Genomic DNA, 15,863 nt, shown 5'->3' with positions numbered 1-15,863 from the left:
GGGCAAAATTTAAAGTTGTGAAGTGACTCCATCAAAACCACGACAATACCAATGCAAAAAAAAAAGGTTCGTTGTCAGAGTGATATTCCATATTGCTTGGAAAGAATTCCATTGCCATAGGATCAATTGGACCTATTGTTTAAAAGGCAAAAACAGAAGAGTGATCTCAGAATCTCCCCTCAGTTCCTGTGGAAATCTCTTCAGGCCTTCCATTTTCTGCCTTGGGAGCTCTCCACACTTTTAGATAAAAGTACCCTGCTCTTTTTTTGTTTTTGTTTTTTTAAAGATTTTCTTAGTTTTCATTATGAGATTATTCAAGAACCTGAGCAGGTTGCTGTAATATGGAAGTGGCTTTAGAAAATAGCTTTAGGCCTTTGTATTTTTTTTTTGCCAAAACTCCTTGAGGGCAAGGGCCCAAATCTTTGAAACAGATGATTATAGACAGGGAAGTAATAGAGAGGGTTTTTTCAGGAGCTCCCTCAGTGTTGTCCTTGGATCAAGGGCTGAAGTTATGCAAACAGCTACTGTTCTTCAGGATCCACAAAACTTCCAGCAGGAAATTTCTCCTATCCTGCATTTCTTGGCAAGCTGTAAATGAAATTCAGTATAGTCAACATGGACCGTTTCCAAGAGAAGCTCTGTATGAGTGTGTGTGTAAGTGTGTGGTTTTGTTTTTTTGCCTCAGCATGCATTGACTTTGTAATAATGCCGCTTGGGGTGTGTGTGAAAGCCCTAACAAGCAGGCATATACATAGAATGAAGGCTACTGCTAAGCTTGTAAGCCGCCCTGAGTCTTCGGAGAAGGGCGGGATATAAATGTAATAAAAAAAATGCCTTCCATAAATAAATATGGTTCTGCGTGATGCAGAAGGAGAAAGAGAGAATGAAATGAACCAACATTATATATAGCGACAGCCATGGGCTTAGCCCTGTTCTCGATCGGGCTGAAATCTTCTCTTGTGCTTCAGTTATAACACAACAATATTGATACAATCGGTTTTCCTTTTTTGTTGTTGTTTACATAGGGACCAATGGGACCGCGAGGTCCTCCAGGACCACCAGGATCACCTGTGAGTACAGAATCTGATACTTTTCCTTAGAGACGATCTTGCATGTCCAGAAAATAACACAGTACGAAAACAGAAGGATTCTTCTTCTATCTTGAGGCAATCATTGATAATGCTTCTGCCACCATTTTTTTCAGGGCCCTCAAGGATTTCAAGGCAACCCTGGGGAACCCGGAGAACCTGGTTCTGGGGTGAGTATCCAGGAAGCAGGGCTGTCTTAACCAAGGACAAAACGTGCGTGACATTTTCAGCAGAAAAGACTGATAAACTGCTATATTTCAATTGCCATGTTTGCCTGCAGAGATTTCCCTTGAGCCTTCAGCCAATAGGAAAACTGACTGAAATATACAGTCTAAGAATCCTTAAAAGGTGTGAACCTCAGGGAAGATAAAAGCACCATGCCTTTTTCCGCCTTACATATAGCACACTGAGAAATTGGGGATCTTGTTGAGGAGATACAAAAGGTATCTCTGGTTGAATATGACGGATGGGTGGTGCAGGTGGTCCTTGACGTAAGATCCCAATTGAATCCGAAATTTCTGTTGCTAAGCGAAACACTTGTAGTTGTAGTTTTGCCCCACTTTACAATCTTTCTTGCCACAGTTGTTAAGTGAACCACTGCCGTTGTTAGATTAGTAACACGACTGTATTTAACACGATTGTTAAATGAATCTGGCTTCCCCATTGACTTTGCTTGTGAGAGGTTCACTAGAAACGATCGCATGAACCCTGGACACTGCAAACTTAAATATGAGTCAGTTGCCTTTTTGGTCACGTGACCTTGGGGATGTTGCATCAAAGTGTGAAAAACGGTTATTAAGCCACTTTTTTCAGTGCCACTTTGAACAACCACTAAATGAATTATTGTAAGTCAAGGACTACCTGTACGCATAAATCCCTTTTTCATCTCTTGTTAATGCTCTTGGATTCATCAAGTGAAGGAAAGTTAAGAAGTCTGCCCTTTTTAAACACAGCTCAGCAAAACCCTTTATTACCTTAATAGTAACAGAAGGAGCATTGTACACTTTCATGAAGAAACATTCTGTTTAACATTTTTTCTCTCCTGTGTACACTTCTTCTTCTCAGTCCTTTCCCTTAGAGCAATCTTCTCCAGTTGCACTAATTTTAATCCTGGGGTCAAAAGAGAGAAATGGGAACACTAATGGAGCATAGGGTGGATGCGTCTCGGAGAGAGAGAATTGGGGATAACCATTCCCACTCTCTAGTTTGTTACTTTGCTCACTTTAGCACTATGAAGTCAACAATTCCATTATAGAAGATTTGGGGATGTGGATATGCTATTAAAAGAGCAGAGGCTTATTACAGATTTACAGGACCTTAGCTCAATCATCCAGATATTATGAGCCTATTTGAATATTATAACCATCATTCTTAGCCGATTGTATATTCCTTAACTTGCTCTTCCTCTATTTTCAAATCTGAACAGAAGTTTATACATTTTAGCAACTGCATGTTCATCATTAGTACAGAATTTGTTTTCAGATTTATCACATTCTATTCCTGGTGATTTTACCGTATATTAAATCTTTCTCTTAATTGTGCATATAGGAACCATTGAAACTGAAGCCCGCTGGCCCTCTCTCTATATTATTGGTTTTGCCCACTTTTCGATAATATGTTTCTTGAGATGAGGCCAACAACGGTATTTTGGGTATAATCTCAGTTTGTACCTGTTCTATATTCATGGTATGGCATTCCCAGTATAATGTTTTAATTTCTACATGTACTTTAACTTTGTCATACCATAACTAACCATGCCATCCAAGCTTCAGACAATGATCTTCCACATTTAAAAATCTTTTATTTCTTAACAAAAGCCTTTCCTGCATCCAAAACAAACAACAGGCAGCAAAATACAGTTTAAATCATTTCCCAGTCTTTCTCATTCCTTTTCATCTTGGTGAAGGTCTTATTTAACCCTTGTTTTTTCCTCTACCATATAAATCTGGATATGTCTTTTTGTCACTGTTTAAATGATGCATCAATTCTCAAAACAGATATTGTCTGAAACAAGAACAACAGTCTAGGTAACACATTCATTTTTACCACAAAAATTCTTCCCAATAATGACAATTGTCATTTCCCTCATCTTGATCAATCTTTCTTAACTTCATTCCATGCTTTAATAGAGTTATCTTGAAATAACATACAAATTCATGTTAGTTATAGTGATACCCAAATATTTTACTTTTCTCAATCCAAAAACATGTTTTCACAGACAATTATTTTTGGATTTCATATTCTCTGTCAACATCTTTATTTTTTCTTTATTAATTTTTAATCTAACCAATGTACCAAATTCTCTTAATTTTCCCATTAATACATCTGCCCTTCTAAATGGTCCTCCAAAATTAAAAACAAATAATTGGTGAATGCCTTTAGTTTATAAACTATATAAACTTCTTTTAACTTTCACTCCAGCAACACTCTCATGTTGTCTTATATCTGTATTCAAATTGGGCATCTCTGCCTTTTTGTATTTCACAAGGCTTGGTAAATTTCTCATTCACAATTATTTGTGGCTTTGTGAAGTATACAGCTATTTCACCTGTGAAATAAAGTTCTCTCTAAAATTCATAGCTTCCAAAATTTTAAACAGAAAATTCCAGTTGAAATTATAAAAAGTTTTCTCTGCATCGAAAAATATTAAGGCTGTTTGTTTTTCACTGTGTTGTTCCAAGTACTCTTAATACATTAAGAACATTTTTAATGTTATCTTCTAATTGCCACATTGATCTTCATGGATAATGTTGAACATTTTCAGTCTTTCAGCTAAAATTATGAATATCTAATAACCGTTATTCAGTAATGATACTGGCCTATTTATTTTTTTTTGGCAAAGCCAAAGCCAATTCTTTAGGAATCACTGTTACAGTATATATGTCCTTGTCCAACTATCCGGTTTCTTTCTAGTATCTAAAATGGCATCATTTTTTGGAAAGGTAATAAAAGCTCATCCTTAAAATAATTATAACAAGCCTATGATCCATCTGGTCCACAGGTTATATCTTTATTTGTCTTCTTTATAGCATCACAAATTTCCCTTTTTGTTATTGGTCCCTTCACCATTTGTCTTTGGGCATTTGTTGACTTGATAAATTTTGTTTCTTAAAATATACATCTGTCCTTGCAAATGAATTTTTTGTCTCCTAGATAGCATTGTACTATACTGATGAAATTTTATTTCAATACTTACACTATTGATCACCATAATTTTCTCGTTCTGTGATTTTAATTTTTTCCCCTTTTCCTTTCTCAGGAATTTTGCTGAGTCAAAATTCCTTTGTATAACCAACATTCCATTTTATTTCCCCTCTCTCACACAATTAACATTGAAAGTCGACACTGTAGGAGTTTAATTTGCTGTGGGATATTTTCTTTCTCTCCAGAGATCTCATTAGTTTATTCTCTTTTATCTTTAGATTTAGAATTATTGTATAATTTCTTGTCTTTTTTTGTTCAGTTTATTACTCTCTCATATAAATTATCCTTCCGTGAATGCTTTGCAGTATTTGATTCTTTTGAACTTGAAGTTTTATTTCATATACTTTCTTATATTTTTAATGCCTGGATATTATTTACTGTGGCATATTTTAAACAATTAAACTTTTTTTTACTGACCCACTAATTAAAATAGGCATCTATTGCTTTATCAACTAAACTATGGGCAGGGGGAGGGGGTCATGACAGTATGATATACAGGTTATCGGAAAGGTGTGGGCATTGCCACACAATGTATTTGCATCCCTTCTAGATTAGCTTGACTTCTAGGCAATCCCATGTCTTTGGCAGGTGAGCCAATTTATGGCTGTTTCAACTACTGTACAAAAGGAACCATTCTAAGGCCAGTTTCCAGATAGAAATGCTTGGTATTGAGGACAGGCTGTTCCCACACTGAAGTGAACTTTTGCCACTACTGTACCTTCACTGGGCTCTCGACTTCCAGCTAGCACAGAATATCCTGAGAAGAGAATGTTGGCTTAAAAATTTCATTGATCTCACAGCTTGCCCATAATGAATAGGGGTGAAAGTGACAAAACATGATCTTTTCTCTTAAGCAGCATTACAACTGCCTGCAAAGGCCTTCAGTCTGTTAGGTTCTTCTTTCCTTCCTTTAAAGAGGGGATGAGTGGATTTCCCCCCCCCCCCCATCATTATTGTTGTTAAACCTGTAGCTGTTTGGGGAGGAGCAACTATTTTCTTTCCATATTCTCAACATTTCTAAGTTGGCAGAATTGGTCATTGCTATTACTGAACTACACATTGTCTACAAATTAATCTTTATCTGTCTTTATCTATCATGAATCTCCCATTGTTTGCTTTCAATGAATAACCCCAGGTCCTGTATTACAGCAAATAATGTTTTTCCTTTTCCACACAAACACTGCTCTATGGTATCCCTCTTACTAAGCAGTTGTACTGTGATAAACTAAACTGCCAGAGAACATAGGCGATTCCTCGTTAATACACATGGTAGACATATTTTCACTTGGTATTGGAAAAGATGTTCTCCAGGAAGTCAATGCTTAAATCCCTGAGTCAGGACTTGGGAAGTCCTCAGCTTAGGCAGAATTTGAACCCACCTTACGTTGAGTTTAATATTCAAGGAATTTTAATGTCTCATTTGTTGCTCAATGCCATACCAAATCTAGAGGGTGTCATTACAACCCCTTATTTTATATTTCCTTCTTCTCAGTTATATGTTTCCTTGATCTTCTAGGGTGCAATGGGTCCCCGTGGGCCACCTGGATCGCCCGGAAAACCAGGAGATGATGTGAGTATTATTTTCTTAACATCCCAATAATAGAGTCGGCATAGGTGAATCAGCTTAGGTGAAGGAGTTTGCTAGAAATGTTATGTTAAAATGTTTACTTAAAGCTTATCTCTTGATGTTTATGTTAATTAGCTTACACCAGTAAGTCATTTGTTCTCAGAAGGGAGAATGTGAATTCTAATATAACTATGCTGAGGAGGAAGGAGTTGACAGAACCCAAGATTTACAGAGGTACACCATTTAAAAGAAAGAAAGAATTGTTGCATCACAACCCACTGAGAACCAAAATGCAGAATAACAGAGTTGGAAGATTAGATTAGATAACCTTTTTTGTTATTATTTTCTCCCTGTGGAGAAAATTAGTTGCTTTGCTCTCAAGGTGCACGCATACCTAATACACATTTAAAACATACTATATACTACATATGTATAAACCTACACCCTTACATATAAGTAAGATATAAATATTAATTACTGTCCATCTTGAATACGTAACAGAAGGAGGAAGCTTTAGAGTTCACAGGGTTAATACTGTATGGAACAAAGCGGTGACTGAGTCTTGGGGACCTTGGAGGTCTTCTGGTCCAACCCGCTGCCCAGACAGGAGACCCTATACTGTTCCAAAGAAATGGCCGACAATCTCTTCTTAAAAACCTCCAGTGTCGGAGCACCCACAACGTCTGGAAGCAAGCCGTTCCACTGGTTAGTTGTTCTCACTGTCAGGAAACATTTCCTTCTTTCTAGACAGGATCTCTTTCTATCCGTTACCTTTTGTCCTGCCTTCAGGTGCTTTGGAGAATAGGTTGATCCCTTCTTCTCTGTGACACCCTTTCAAATATTGAAAGACTGCTACCATGCCACCCCTAGTCCTTCGCTTTGTTAGACTAAACCAGGGGTAGGCAACCTTGGCTCTTTTATGACTCGTGGACTTCAACTCCCAGAATTCCTGAGCCAGCCATGCTGAGGGGAAAGGGAGAGGTTTCCATGCTGAGCCATGCTGGCTCAGGAATTCTGGGAGTTGAGGTCCACGAGTCATAAAAGAGCCAAGGTTGCCTACCCCTGGACTAAACATATCCAGTTCCCACAGCCATTCATTAACTGAGCATGCCTACTGGCTGATCAGCTGTTGAGAAGAAAAAAAACCCCCGAAAGCTTAAAAACTAGAGAAGAATGAAGTAGAAAGGGACGTGACTGCCCCTCCCCCACTAGCCAGGAATACCCCACATAGCACTATTTTGTTCCAGATTCTATTTGTCAGTCATATGCACAGTAGATAAGATAAGATGAGGCTTATTGTCATTATTTTTTTACTGTGGGCACATTGGCACACATTGAAAATGAAATTTAGTTGCTTGCTCTCAAGGTGTACGCATACATAACACACATTTAAACATACTATATACAACATATGTATAAACCTTCACCCTTACATATAAATAACATGTAAATATTAATCATTGACCATCTTCAATACATTACGGAAAGAGGAAGCTTTAGAGTTCACAAGGTTAACACTGTATGGAACGAAACTACAACTGAATCTGTCTGCTACGGATACCACAAAGACTCCTCCCAGAATGTAACAGGAATACAGGTCATGAAGAGGATTTGTAGTGTCCCAGCACATGCACAGGTACGCTCATACTATTGAATTGACATTTAAAATGTCCCAGTCATCTAACCCTGAGATAGACAATTCCATGGCATTCAGCTGCTTCTGAACATATGTTTTTAGGCATATACAAAATGAAAATATCCAGCCAAAACATTGTACTGACGATGGTCTACGTTTAGATCTGTTTCATTTAAAAATGGTACCTTATCTAATTTGGGGGCTCATGAGGAGAAAGAAAAGCCAAAGCTGATCTGATTCTTCGATATTTCTCTTTGTACAATAAAAAAACACATCCCATACTTTAAAAAATAGAGATGCCCTTTTGCGTTTGCAGAGTTTTGATGATAGAATGCTGGACTTTATCATAGGTCAGGCCCAACCCAGCAGAGTCTTGATGATGTCTCATCTTCTTGTTTGGCGATATATTTTGTGTAAATGGGATCCTTCGTAAATAAAATTGCATCCACTTTGTGTTTTTTTCAGGGGGAAGCAGGCAAACCTGGCAAATCAGGAGAGCGTGGATTACCCGGACCTCAGGTATGGCTGTGTCCTCCATATAGCAATAACACTTAGACTTATATACCGTTTCATAGTGCTTTACAGCCCTCTCTAAGTGGTTTACAGTGTCAGCATATTGCGCCCAAACAATCTGGGTGCTCATTTTACCAACCTCGGAAGGATGGAAGGCTGAGTCAACCTTGAGCCGAAGAGAATCGGAACTGCCAAACTGCTGACAGCTGGCAATCAGCAGAATTAGCCTGCAGTACTGCATTCTAACCACGGCGCCAGCACTGCTCTCCATTAGTACAGATAGCTAGATTCAGAAGCTACAATCATCCAATTTTATCTTACAGGTTATAAGAGGCACAGTATAAAATTATAGTGTTTGGGGCCAAAGTGTCTTTTTCCCCCTCTTCCTGGTGACAGGCTGAAACATGCAACCTTCATGATGCTAAGTGGGCAGGAATGATATCCTGCTTTTTCGGTACCTTTACTGCTGAATTGTAATTCTCTATATCCTAAATGGAAAAGACTGATGCTAAATCAGGATATTGAAAGGAGGAAGTAAATAACAGGGAGCAAGCAAAATATTCTTGTCTTCCCTTTAATGAAGAAGATAATCAGATTGAGAAGGAAATGAAGGGTTATAAAGGCTATTTCTTGACTGGCTTTGTTTTGTTTTCTTCTATTACAACAAACATCCGTGGGTCCAACTGATCTATGTTCTACGTAATATGGCTATCAAATTAAAAACCTAGTTTTTTTTTCTTTAGCTTTTGCAGATATTGTAGTTTTTTTATCTGTTATGAAGTTACCAGTATTGTAGGAATTGTTGCATTTATGTTTTTAGAAAACGTGTGTCTATTTTTTTAACTGATTAATTTCTCATTTAAATTTAGGGTGCTCGAGGCTTCCCTGGGACCCCAGGCCTTCCTGGTGTGAAAGGCCACAGAGTAAGTTTGTATTTTGTAGATGAGATTTTTTAATTTTAATTTAATTCAGAATTGATCCCTATGCTTCTCTCTCTCTCTCTCCTAGGGATATCCTGGTTTAGATGGCTCTAAAGGAGAAGCTGGTGCTCCAGGTGCTAAGGTACGACCTGAAACTCCTATCTAAGATGTGATTGGTGAAAAGCCGGCTTTTTTAAGCACATTGTTAAGTTTACATTTATTTTATTCATCTCCCACACACACTGAAATATTAAATTATAATTACCAATTCCTACGTTTTAAAGGGAAGCTTCGATAACGTTGAATCCAATGGTTGCAGGCCGGAGAAGTAAAATTAACCATTCCTAGATTGAAATTCATTTGATATAAAAACAATCTCAGCTGCCATTTTGCTAGTCTAGATATTTTTTTTCCAAGGAAGTTACACAAAAGGGAGCAGATACAGTTATTGTAGTTGACAGAAGGGAGAAACACTCCCTGTTAAAATGGTGCTGATTTCTACTAATACTATATTCAGATACTAAACAATGAGATTGCACTTTTGAAGATTTGTATAAAAACATTTTTAAAAGAAAGAGCAAAAAACTGCTATTTGAAAACAGTGAAATCATGATTATATTAATTATGATCATATTAATACAGTGCATACTCACGTGTATTATTTTATAGCCACCAATTGGTGTTTCTTTTGCTAACTTCTGTGATGCCACTTGCAAACCATTGCATTACGACATCTCTAGCCATCCTATTCTTCTTAGAAACAATTGGTATTGTATATTAAGACACCTGCATTAAGAAGGAATATGCAGGAGGATTCCCAGGACACCCAGGTCCTCTGTGTGATAGACAATCAATCAATCAACCAACCAAACCACCCACCAACCAGAATAGAGCTGGAAAGGATCTTGAAGGTCTTCTAGTCCAACGCTCTGCTCAAGCAACAGACCATATACCATTTCAGAGAAGTGATTGTCCAGTCTCTTCTTAAAGACCTCCAATGATGAAGCACCCACAGCTTCTGGAGGCAAGCTGTTCCACTGGTTAATACTTTTAACAGCTGATACTTTTGAACAGTTGAATAGCTGACCGTTGATACTCATTTCACCACTTATCCAAAATAACTCTCTGGCTCCAAAAACCAAGAAAAACATGCCTGAGTTTCTTCTAAGCGCCAAACTAAAGGAAACTACTGTATTTGCATCATTAAAAACATCCTCTGGAGAACTTAAAAGGAGGAGCTGCCTTGGCCCTCTTCCTCCAACCAAACTGTGTTGTCTCTTTGCTCTTCTGAAATGTAGAATCTCCCTTCAGGGAATCCAGACCACATTCCCACCTGAGTGACTTCCAGGTCTAGAAAACGAGTTCATTTGCAGTGAGAGAATTGACCTCAGGTAGCCCTGGTTTGGCAGTTGCCTCGTTTAGATGCCACTCACAGTTCTGACTGTGATGCAAAAATAACTTTGAAGCCACAAGCCACGATCTTCACAAGTCTGTAAAGCAAAGGAAAGCTGAAATAAGATAAGCACAATAGTGGTTCCACTTAGCAACTGCTTTGCTTAATGACTGAGTTGCAGGCTCCAGTTATGATCACTAAAGAGAACTACCTGTACTGCCTGAAAAGTGATTAAGTATCATAAAAACATGGCTAACTTGATACCAAGCTTTTGATAGGAGCCGGGCTAACCTCTTACAGAATCCAGTAGCTCTAGTCTAGAGCATCCTTGATATTGCATCTAATGATGATGTGTTGAAATCCCTAGCCTTCCTTTAGCTATTGAGGTGTTTTCCATGCTTGTGAATTGCCCTCTGGTGTTCACTTGATGTGAAAGGCAATAATGATTTTGCATCTGAGGCCAACCAAGATATCCCAATCTTTTTTGTGTATTCTTGGACTGTTTGATGACACAAATGTCTAATAATAGTTTAGTTACCATTGTTTTTGTTTTTGTTTTCTCTAGGGTGAATCTGGATCTTCTGGGGAGAATGGTTCTCCTGGTCCTATGGTGAGGATGTATTATTGCTCAGTTACTTTTAATCGTTATCACAAAACTAACATTGTAGGTTGGTCACTGTCCATATATATTTATCCATAGTATACTTTGACCATCTACATATCCCTTCTTTGCCTCCTTTAATGCAAATAGACTGCATTTACGTTTTGTGTTCCATGGAATCTAGATGACACAGTGTAGAATTCTCATGTAAAGAGGTCTCCTACTCTTTACATAGGATGCACTGTATCGATTGTGGTAAATGCATATACACAAATAATAGGGTCTTACAATATTCAGATCTCTCTTTACTACATCCCTTGCTTGTATATCCTAGCAGGCACTTCATCGGTGAATTATTATTATTTTTTATTGCATGGCACATTCATATCACGTTTCGATTAAAGCAAAAGATAATGCAAAATACAAAATATAAAATCTAAAATATTACAAACTTATGTCTAGATTACAGATATGATTTTTGCTTCATTTGTCACAGGCAGGAAATTGGCAAAATCTCCATTATAAGCTCTATTTTGGTACTCTGTCACTATATGTTGGATAGTTTGTTTTTTGGGCAAACTATCACAATTCGGTAATGGTATAGACTACAGGGTGTCTGCACATCTACCATGGCCAGTGTGAATTCGGTTCAATTGTTGGTGAACTGTAAGATGAAACACACAGGCTACTAGTTTTCAGAAGATAGCTCTCTTGAAGGACAGTAGAATTGTAAGACCTTTTTAACTTTTGCCTCTACTATTTCTTAGGGTCCCCGTGGCCTGCCAGGTGAAAGAGGACGTCCCGGCCCATCTGGTGCTGCCGTAAGTATCAGCATAGTTTAAATGTTACAAATCTTGCCACCTTGACATGTTCTTGAGTGTTTTTTACAGCTACAGAATGCATACAGGCACCCATGCCTTCAGCAGAAAATCCCTCCCCTCTTTGCAATCACCATCTCATTCCCTGTGGCCAATTCAGTGTAAAGAATGAAGCAGAATTAATGCAGTACTGTGGTGGCTGTGCACACAAAGCACGTAAACTTTTTAATGTACCCTTAGGATAAGGATGGTAGCATTTACCGTGCCACGAATAGTGAAACTGTAGAAAAGCAGTGTTAATTAAAGGGAAGCATTTCTATAGAAAACAGCTTTAATTATCTTGTGGTCTGGACCTCAAATATAGAATTAAATTTTGTGCTAAACCTGTCCTGGGCACCTTCTATATGTGTGGACCTAATTCTCAGAAATGATTGTGCTGTTTAGAAAAGACTTCGGAAGCTGCTCAGACTGAGGAAGGTTGTAGTAAAAGAAAAGCCAATGCATTATAGGTCTTCCCACCTCTTCCTTCCTTTCTTCTTCCCCCACCTGCTTCTCCTTAAGTATCATACAGTGAAAGGTTATGGAGGCAGCAGGTAGCAAGGGTTGCCTTTTGGAGCATAGCTTCTAGGTTAATGCTTCTAGAAGCAATTTCTGGGGAGGCAGGAGAATATAGTCAACAGCATCTTAACGGTGTAAATTTGGATGTGCCTGCAATGCTTAACCTTAAAGCTTATAGGATTAGTAAAGAGTCAGTTTGTGTAGTGGTTAAGGCATCAGGCTACAAACTGGGAGGTCATGAGTTCTAGTTCTGCCTTAGGCATGAAGCCAGCTGAATGACCTTGGGCCAGCCACTTACTTTCAGGCCTAGGAAGGAGCCAAGGGCAAAAGACCTTTCCAAGAAAACTGCTGGGACTTGTCCAGGCAGTCAGTAGGAGTCAACACTGACTCAAAGGCACAAAAGTTATATAATCATGGGATTAACACATGGATTGGACAAAAGGAAGGGTTTCTCTGTAGCAAAGCTACTGGAACAGACCTATTCTATATATTTGCTTATTTTGTTCTTGAAGTGTACTGCAGGTAAGCTGAGTTTCAGGTACAGATATTTTTACAGAGCTCTAAGTTAAATAATCTATCCTCTTGGTCCATGTCACAGCTCAAAACATGTGATCCCTCATTTGTCATTGTACTAACTAAATATTGCATGAAATCTCTTTTGGCTTTTTGTTGCCACATGGTAAAATTTTCTCTAAGGGCTCTTTTTGGTCCAGGTTCCAAACTGTTTATTTGTAGGAATTTGAAATGTAGAAGAAATTAAGAAGCTGAAATAATTAAGTTACTCAGCAGTAATCATAATCATAATCATAATAGTAAAGTTGAAAGGGACCTTGGAGGTCATCTAGTCCAACCCCCTGCTCAGGCAGGAAACCCTATGCCATTTCAGACAAATGGCTGTACAGTCTCTTCTTAAAAACTTCCAGTGTTGGAGCATTCACAACTTCTGGAGGCCGGTTGTTCCACTGGTTAATTGTTCTAACTGTCAGGAAGTTTCTCCTTAGTTCTAGGTTGCTTCTCTCCTTGATTAGTAAGTCCAGATTTCCAGTAGTAGGAAACAGTGGGATTTATTGTTTCCTATTACTAAATTTAAATCCATCCTATTGAAGAGATATAAGAAATTGTGAGAAAGTGAAGGACAAGATACATGGTTTATCTGAGAATAGGTGAGTCCAGATTTGAGACATGTGGGGGAGGAAAGAGATTTTGTTTTTACTAACTGACTACAATATATTTGAGGGTGGAAAGTGAACTCTTGAAAACCTACCCTGTTTTTATCTCAAAATAGTGTTAAATATATTTTCCTGAAATCTATATCATTTTTGTTTCCTTGGTTTTGCCAGCTACATGAAGCTTGGCAACAGGAAGGTAATTTCCTGGTGACTATTTTGTTTTGGTAAGTTTCTTATCACTTACCAAATACAGTTTGCATTTATAGTGCAGGGGAAAAATGTTTTTTAACAAACAACAACAAACATAGGCGAATATAAACTTTTGAAGGAGAATACAAATTATTTATTCAAATTACAGTATAAACTTGGGGATGTTTAAAAGAGGTTTTAAGTAGCTTAAGCAAATAATTCAATAAGATGTTTTGTTTGCAATTGAGTGATTCTCTGGATTTGCTTTTTGAAACCACAAAATGGTCCCTCCAAAGCTCTTCTGAGTTACCTGACGCTTTATCCTTTAAGGAGTTACGTTTGCACAAATTTAGTTTTTTTTTTAACTATAACTAATTATAGTAAAAAAATTATAGAAGACATGTGAAGGGGGCGTGTTTTTTTGTTTTGCTTTAAGTCCTTGGATGGCACCCTCTTGAAGGCTTTGGATTGTGCTGACAACAGTCACATGACCCTTCGGCCTCATTTTTCCATTTGTTTTCCTGGCCCATTGCCTGGGATAGGGGCAACTAGGCCAAGCAATTAGTCTTTAGTTACAGGAGGGCAGGAATGTCAACCCATTAGCTGCTGAGAAGGACTCCTCATAAGAGGCCCTGCTCAGGATCTGTGAGATTAGAACTACAGACCTGTAAAGTACAATCTTTTCTAAAACCTGTTGTTCAAAGAATAGCCGTAGATATGACTCAATTGTCCTAAATTGAAGGATGTTGTTGTTTCCCATGATTTTTTTTCAAAGCTGGTAGATCTTCCCTTTTCTCTTGTGAACCAAAGACATAGATGATTTAAAAACCAGAATCTTTTCTAGAACAGTTATATAGAACTGTTAGCGTATCTAAATTGAAGTTTAAAGAAAGCTAATTTAGACCTTTTTATTCCAGCTTTTGCATGCCTCAAAAAACCGGGGAAGTTGTAGGAGTGAGCCTCAAAGGTCACTCCATTGCTTGTATTCTCATGAGCAGGTACCTTCTCACATGCTCCATTTTGCCCCATGAGCAGTATGCGAGCAGATTTCTACTCATGTAATAGCTTTCCTCTTCCCTTTTATCCTCCTTGGCTTCCTTCCATGCCTCCAACTGTCCGGAGTAGATGTTAGTGTACTGATGGAGAACAAGGGAGGAGCACTCTTATTAGATAGCTAAAGATTTGCTCAGAATTTTAAATCCATTTGGCAGCAAAACTCCAAACATAACGGTACTACTATACCATGAAGTATACTTTTCTGAGTCAGTATTTTGTTCACACAGGGTGCCCGTGGTAATGATGGTCTCCCTGGCCCAGCTGGTCCACCGGTAAGTAATTAAATATTTTCATTTTTCCCATTCTGGTAAATGATCATGGTACTAGATATATTGTTATTACGATATGAAATAACTTTTTTGAAGAATAAAGTCCCCTCAGTTATACTAGTCATTATATAGTAAACAACATTATATAATAAAACCTATCTTCCAGGGGTAGGCAACCTTGGCTCTTTTATGACTTGTGGACTTCAACTCCCAGAATTCCTGAGCCAGCATGGCTTAGCATGGAAACCTCTCCCTTTCCCCTCAGCATGGCTGGCTCAGGAATTCTGGGAGTTAAAGTCCATGAATCATAAAAGAGCCAAGGTTGCCTACTCCTGTTCTATACCAAAGACTGCAAGATGAAAGCTTTGCAAAAAGAGGGGGGGGGACATAAGGTGATATTTATAAGATGAAAAAATATGGTGTTTTCATAATAACAGCAATAATGATAATAATAGGTGCCTTGGGTATGATGCCAAAACAAATAGAGCACCCTTTGAACACCATCAAAATTACAAAATTACCATCAGTCAATTGCAAAAGGCAGCTTTAGTCAGAACAGCTTCCATCCTGCAACATTACCTTTAATGCCATCAAAATCAACATCTGCCTATCCCAGGTCCTTGGGAAGGACTCAATTGGTGGATAAAAATGCCAAATCCAGTCCGAACATCTGGCTAACTGTGTGACAAACCATAATGATTATTAAAGGAACAGGGAAACCAATTCTGAGGCATATACTGTATCTATCACACAAATTGTGAAAGCAGAAGGAAACAGAAGCTGCTCTCCCAGGGGCAAAAAACTATGAGAAGTCTTGCTTTTATATGTATATTTTTATGTAACCTGAGAGAACAGGAGACTTTTGCACACTGATTGATGATA

The 15,863-nt window shown here is 38.1% G+C and overlaps 1 protein-coding gene and 1 long non-coding RNA gene across 2 annotated transcripts in view; both read left to right on the top strand.

Moving 5' to 3' along the window:
* LOC308664294 overlaps nucleotides 1–15,863 on the top strand; it is a 359,871-nt gene that overhangs the window by 51,231 nt on the left and 292,777 nt on the right. The window lies entirely within an intron of this gene.
* COL2A1 (collagen type II alpha 1 chain) overlaps nucleotides 1–15,863 on the top strand; it is a gene marked incomplete at its 5' end in the record, with an annotated part of 87,056 nt that overhangs the window by 13,628 nt on the left and 57,565 nt on the right. Inside the window, 9 exons of the mRNA XM_081321374.1 lie at nucleotides 1,026–1,070; nucleotides 1,205–1,258; nucleotides 5,809–5,862; nucleotides 7,961–8,014; nucleotides 8,878–8,931; nucleotides 9,017–9,070; nucleotides 10,887–10,931; nucleotides 11,690–11,743; nucleotides 14,940–14,984. Of these exons, the coding sequence (XP_081177500.1) occupies nucleotides 1,026–1,070; nucleotides 1,205–1,258; nucleotides 5,809–5,862; nucleotides 7,961–8,014; nucleotides 8,878–8,931; nucleotides 9,017–9,070; nucleotides 10,887–10,931; nucleotides 11,690–11,743; nucleotides 14,940–14,984 (459 nt within the window). The remainder of the gene's footprint in view (nucleotides 1–1,025; nucleotides 1,071–1,204; nucleotides 1,259–5,808; nucleotides 5,863–7,960; nucleotides 8,015–8,877; nucleotides 8,932–9,016; nucleotides 9,071–10,886; nucleotides 10,932–11,689; nucleotides 11,744–14,939; nucleotides 14,985–15,863) is intronic.

This window comes from Vipera berus, assembly GCF_964194415.1.
Source record: "Vipera berus genome assembly, chromosome: 2".
Taxonomy (NCBI): Eukaryota; Metazoa; Chordata; class Lepidosauria; order Squamata; family Viperidae; genus Vipera; species Vipera berus.
The sequence above is the reverse complement of the archived record's forward strand: the minus strand, read 5'-3'. Positions and strand labels throughout refer to the sequence as shown.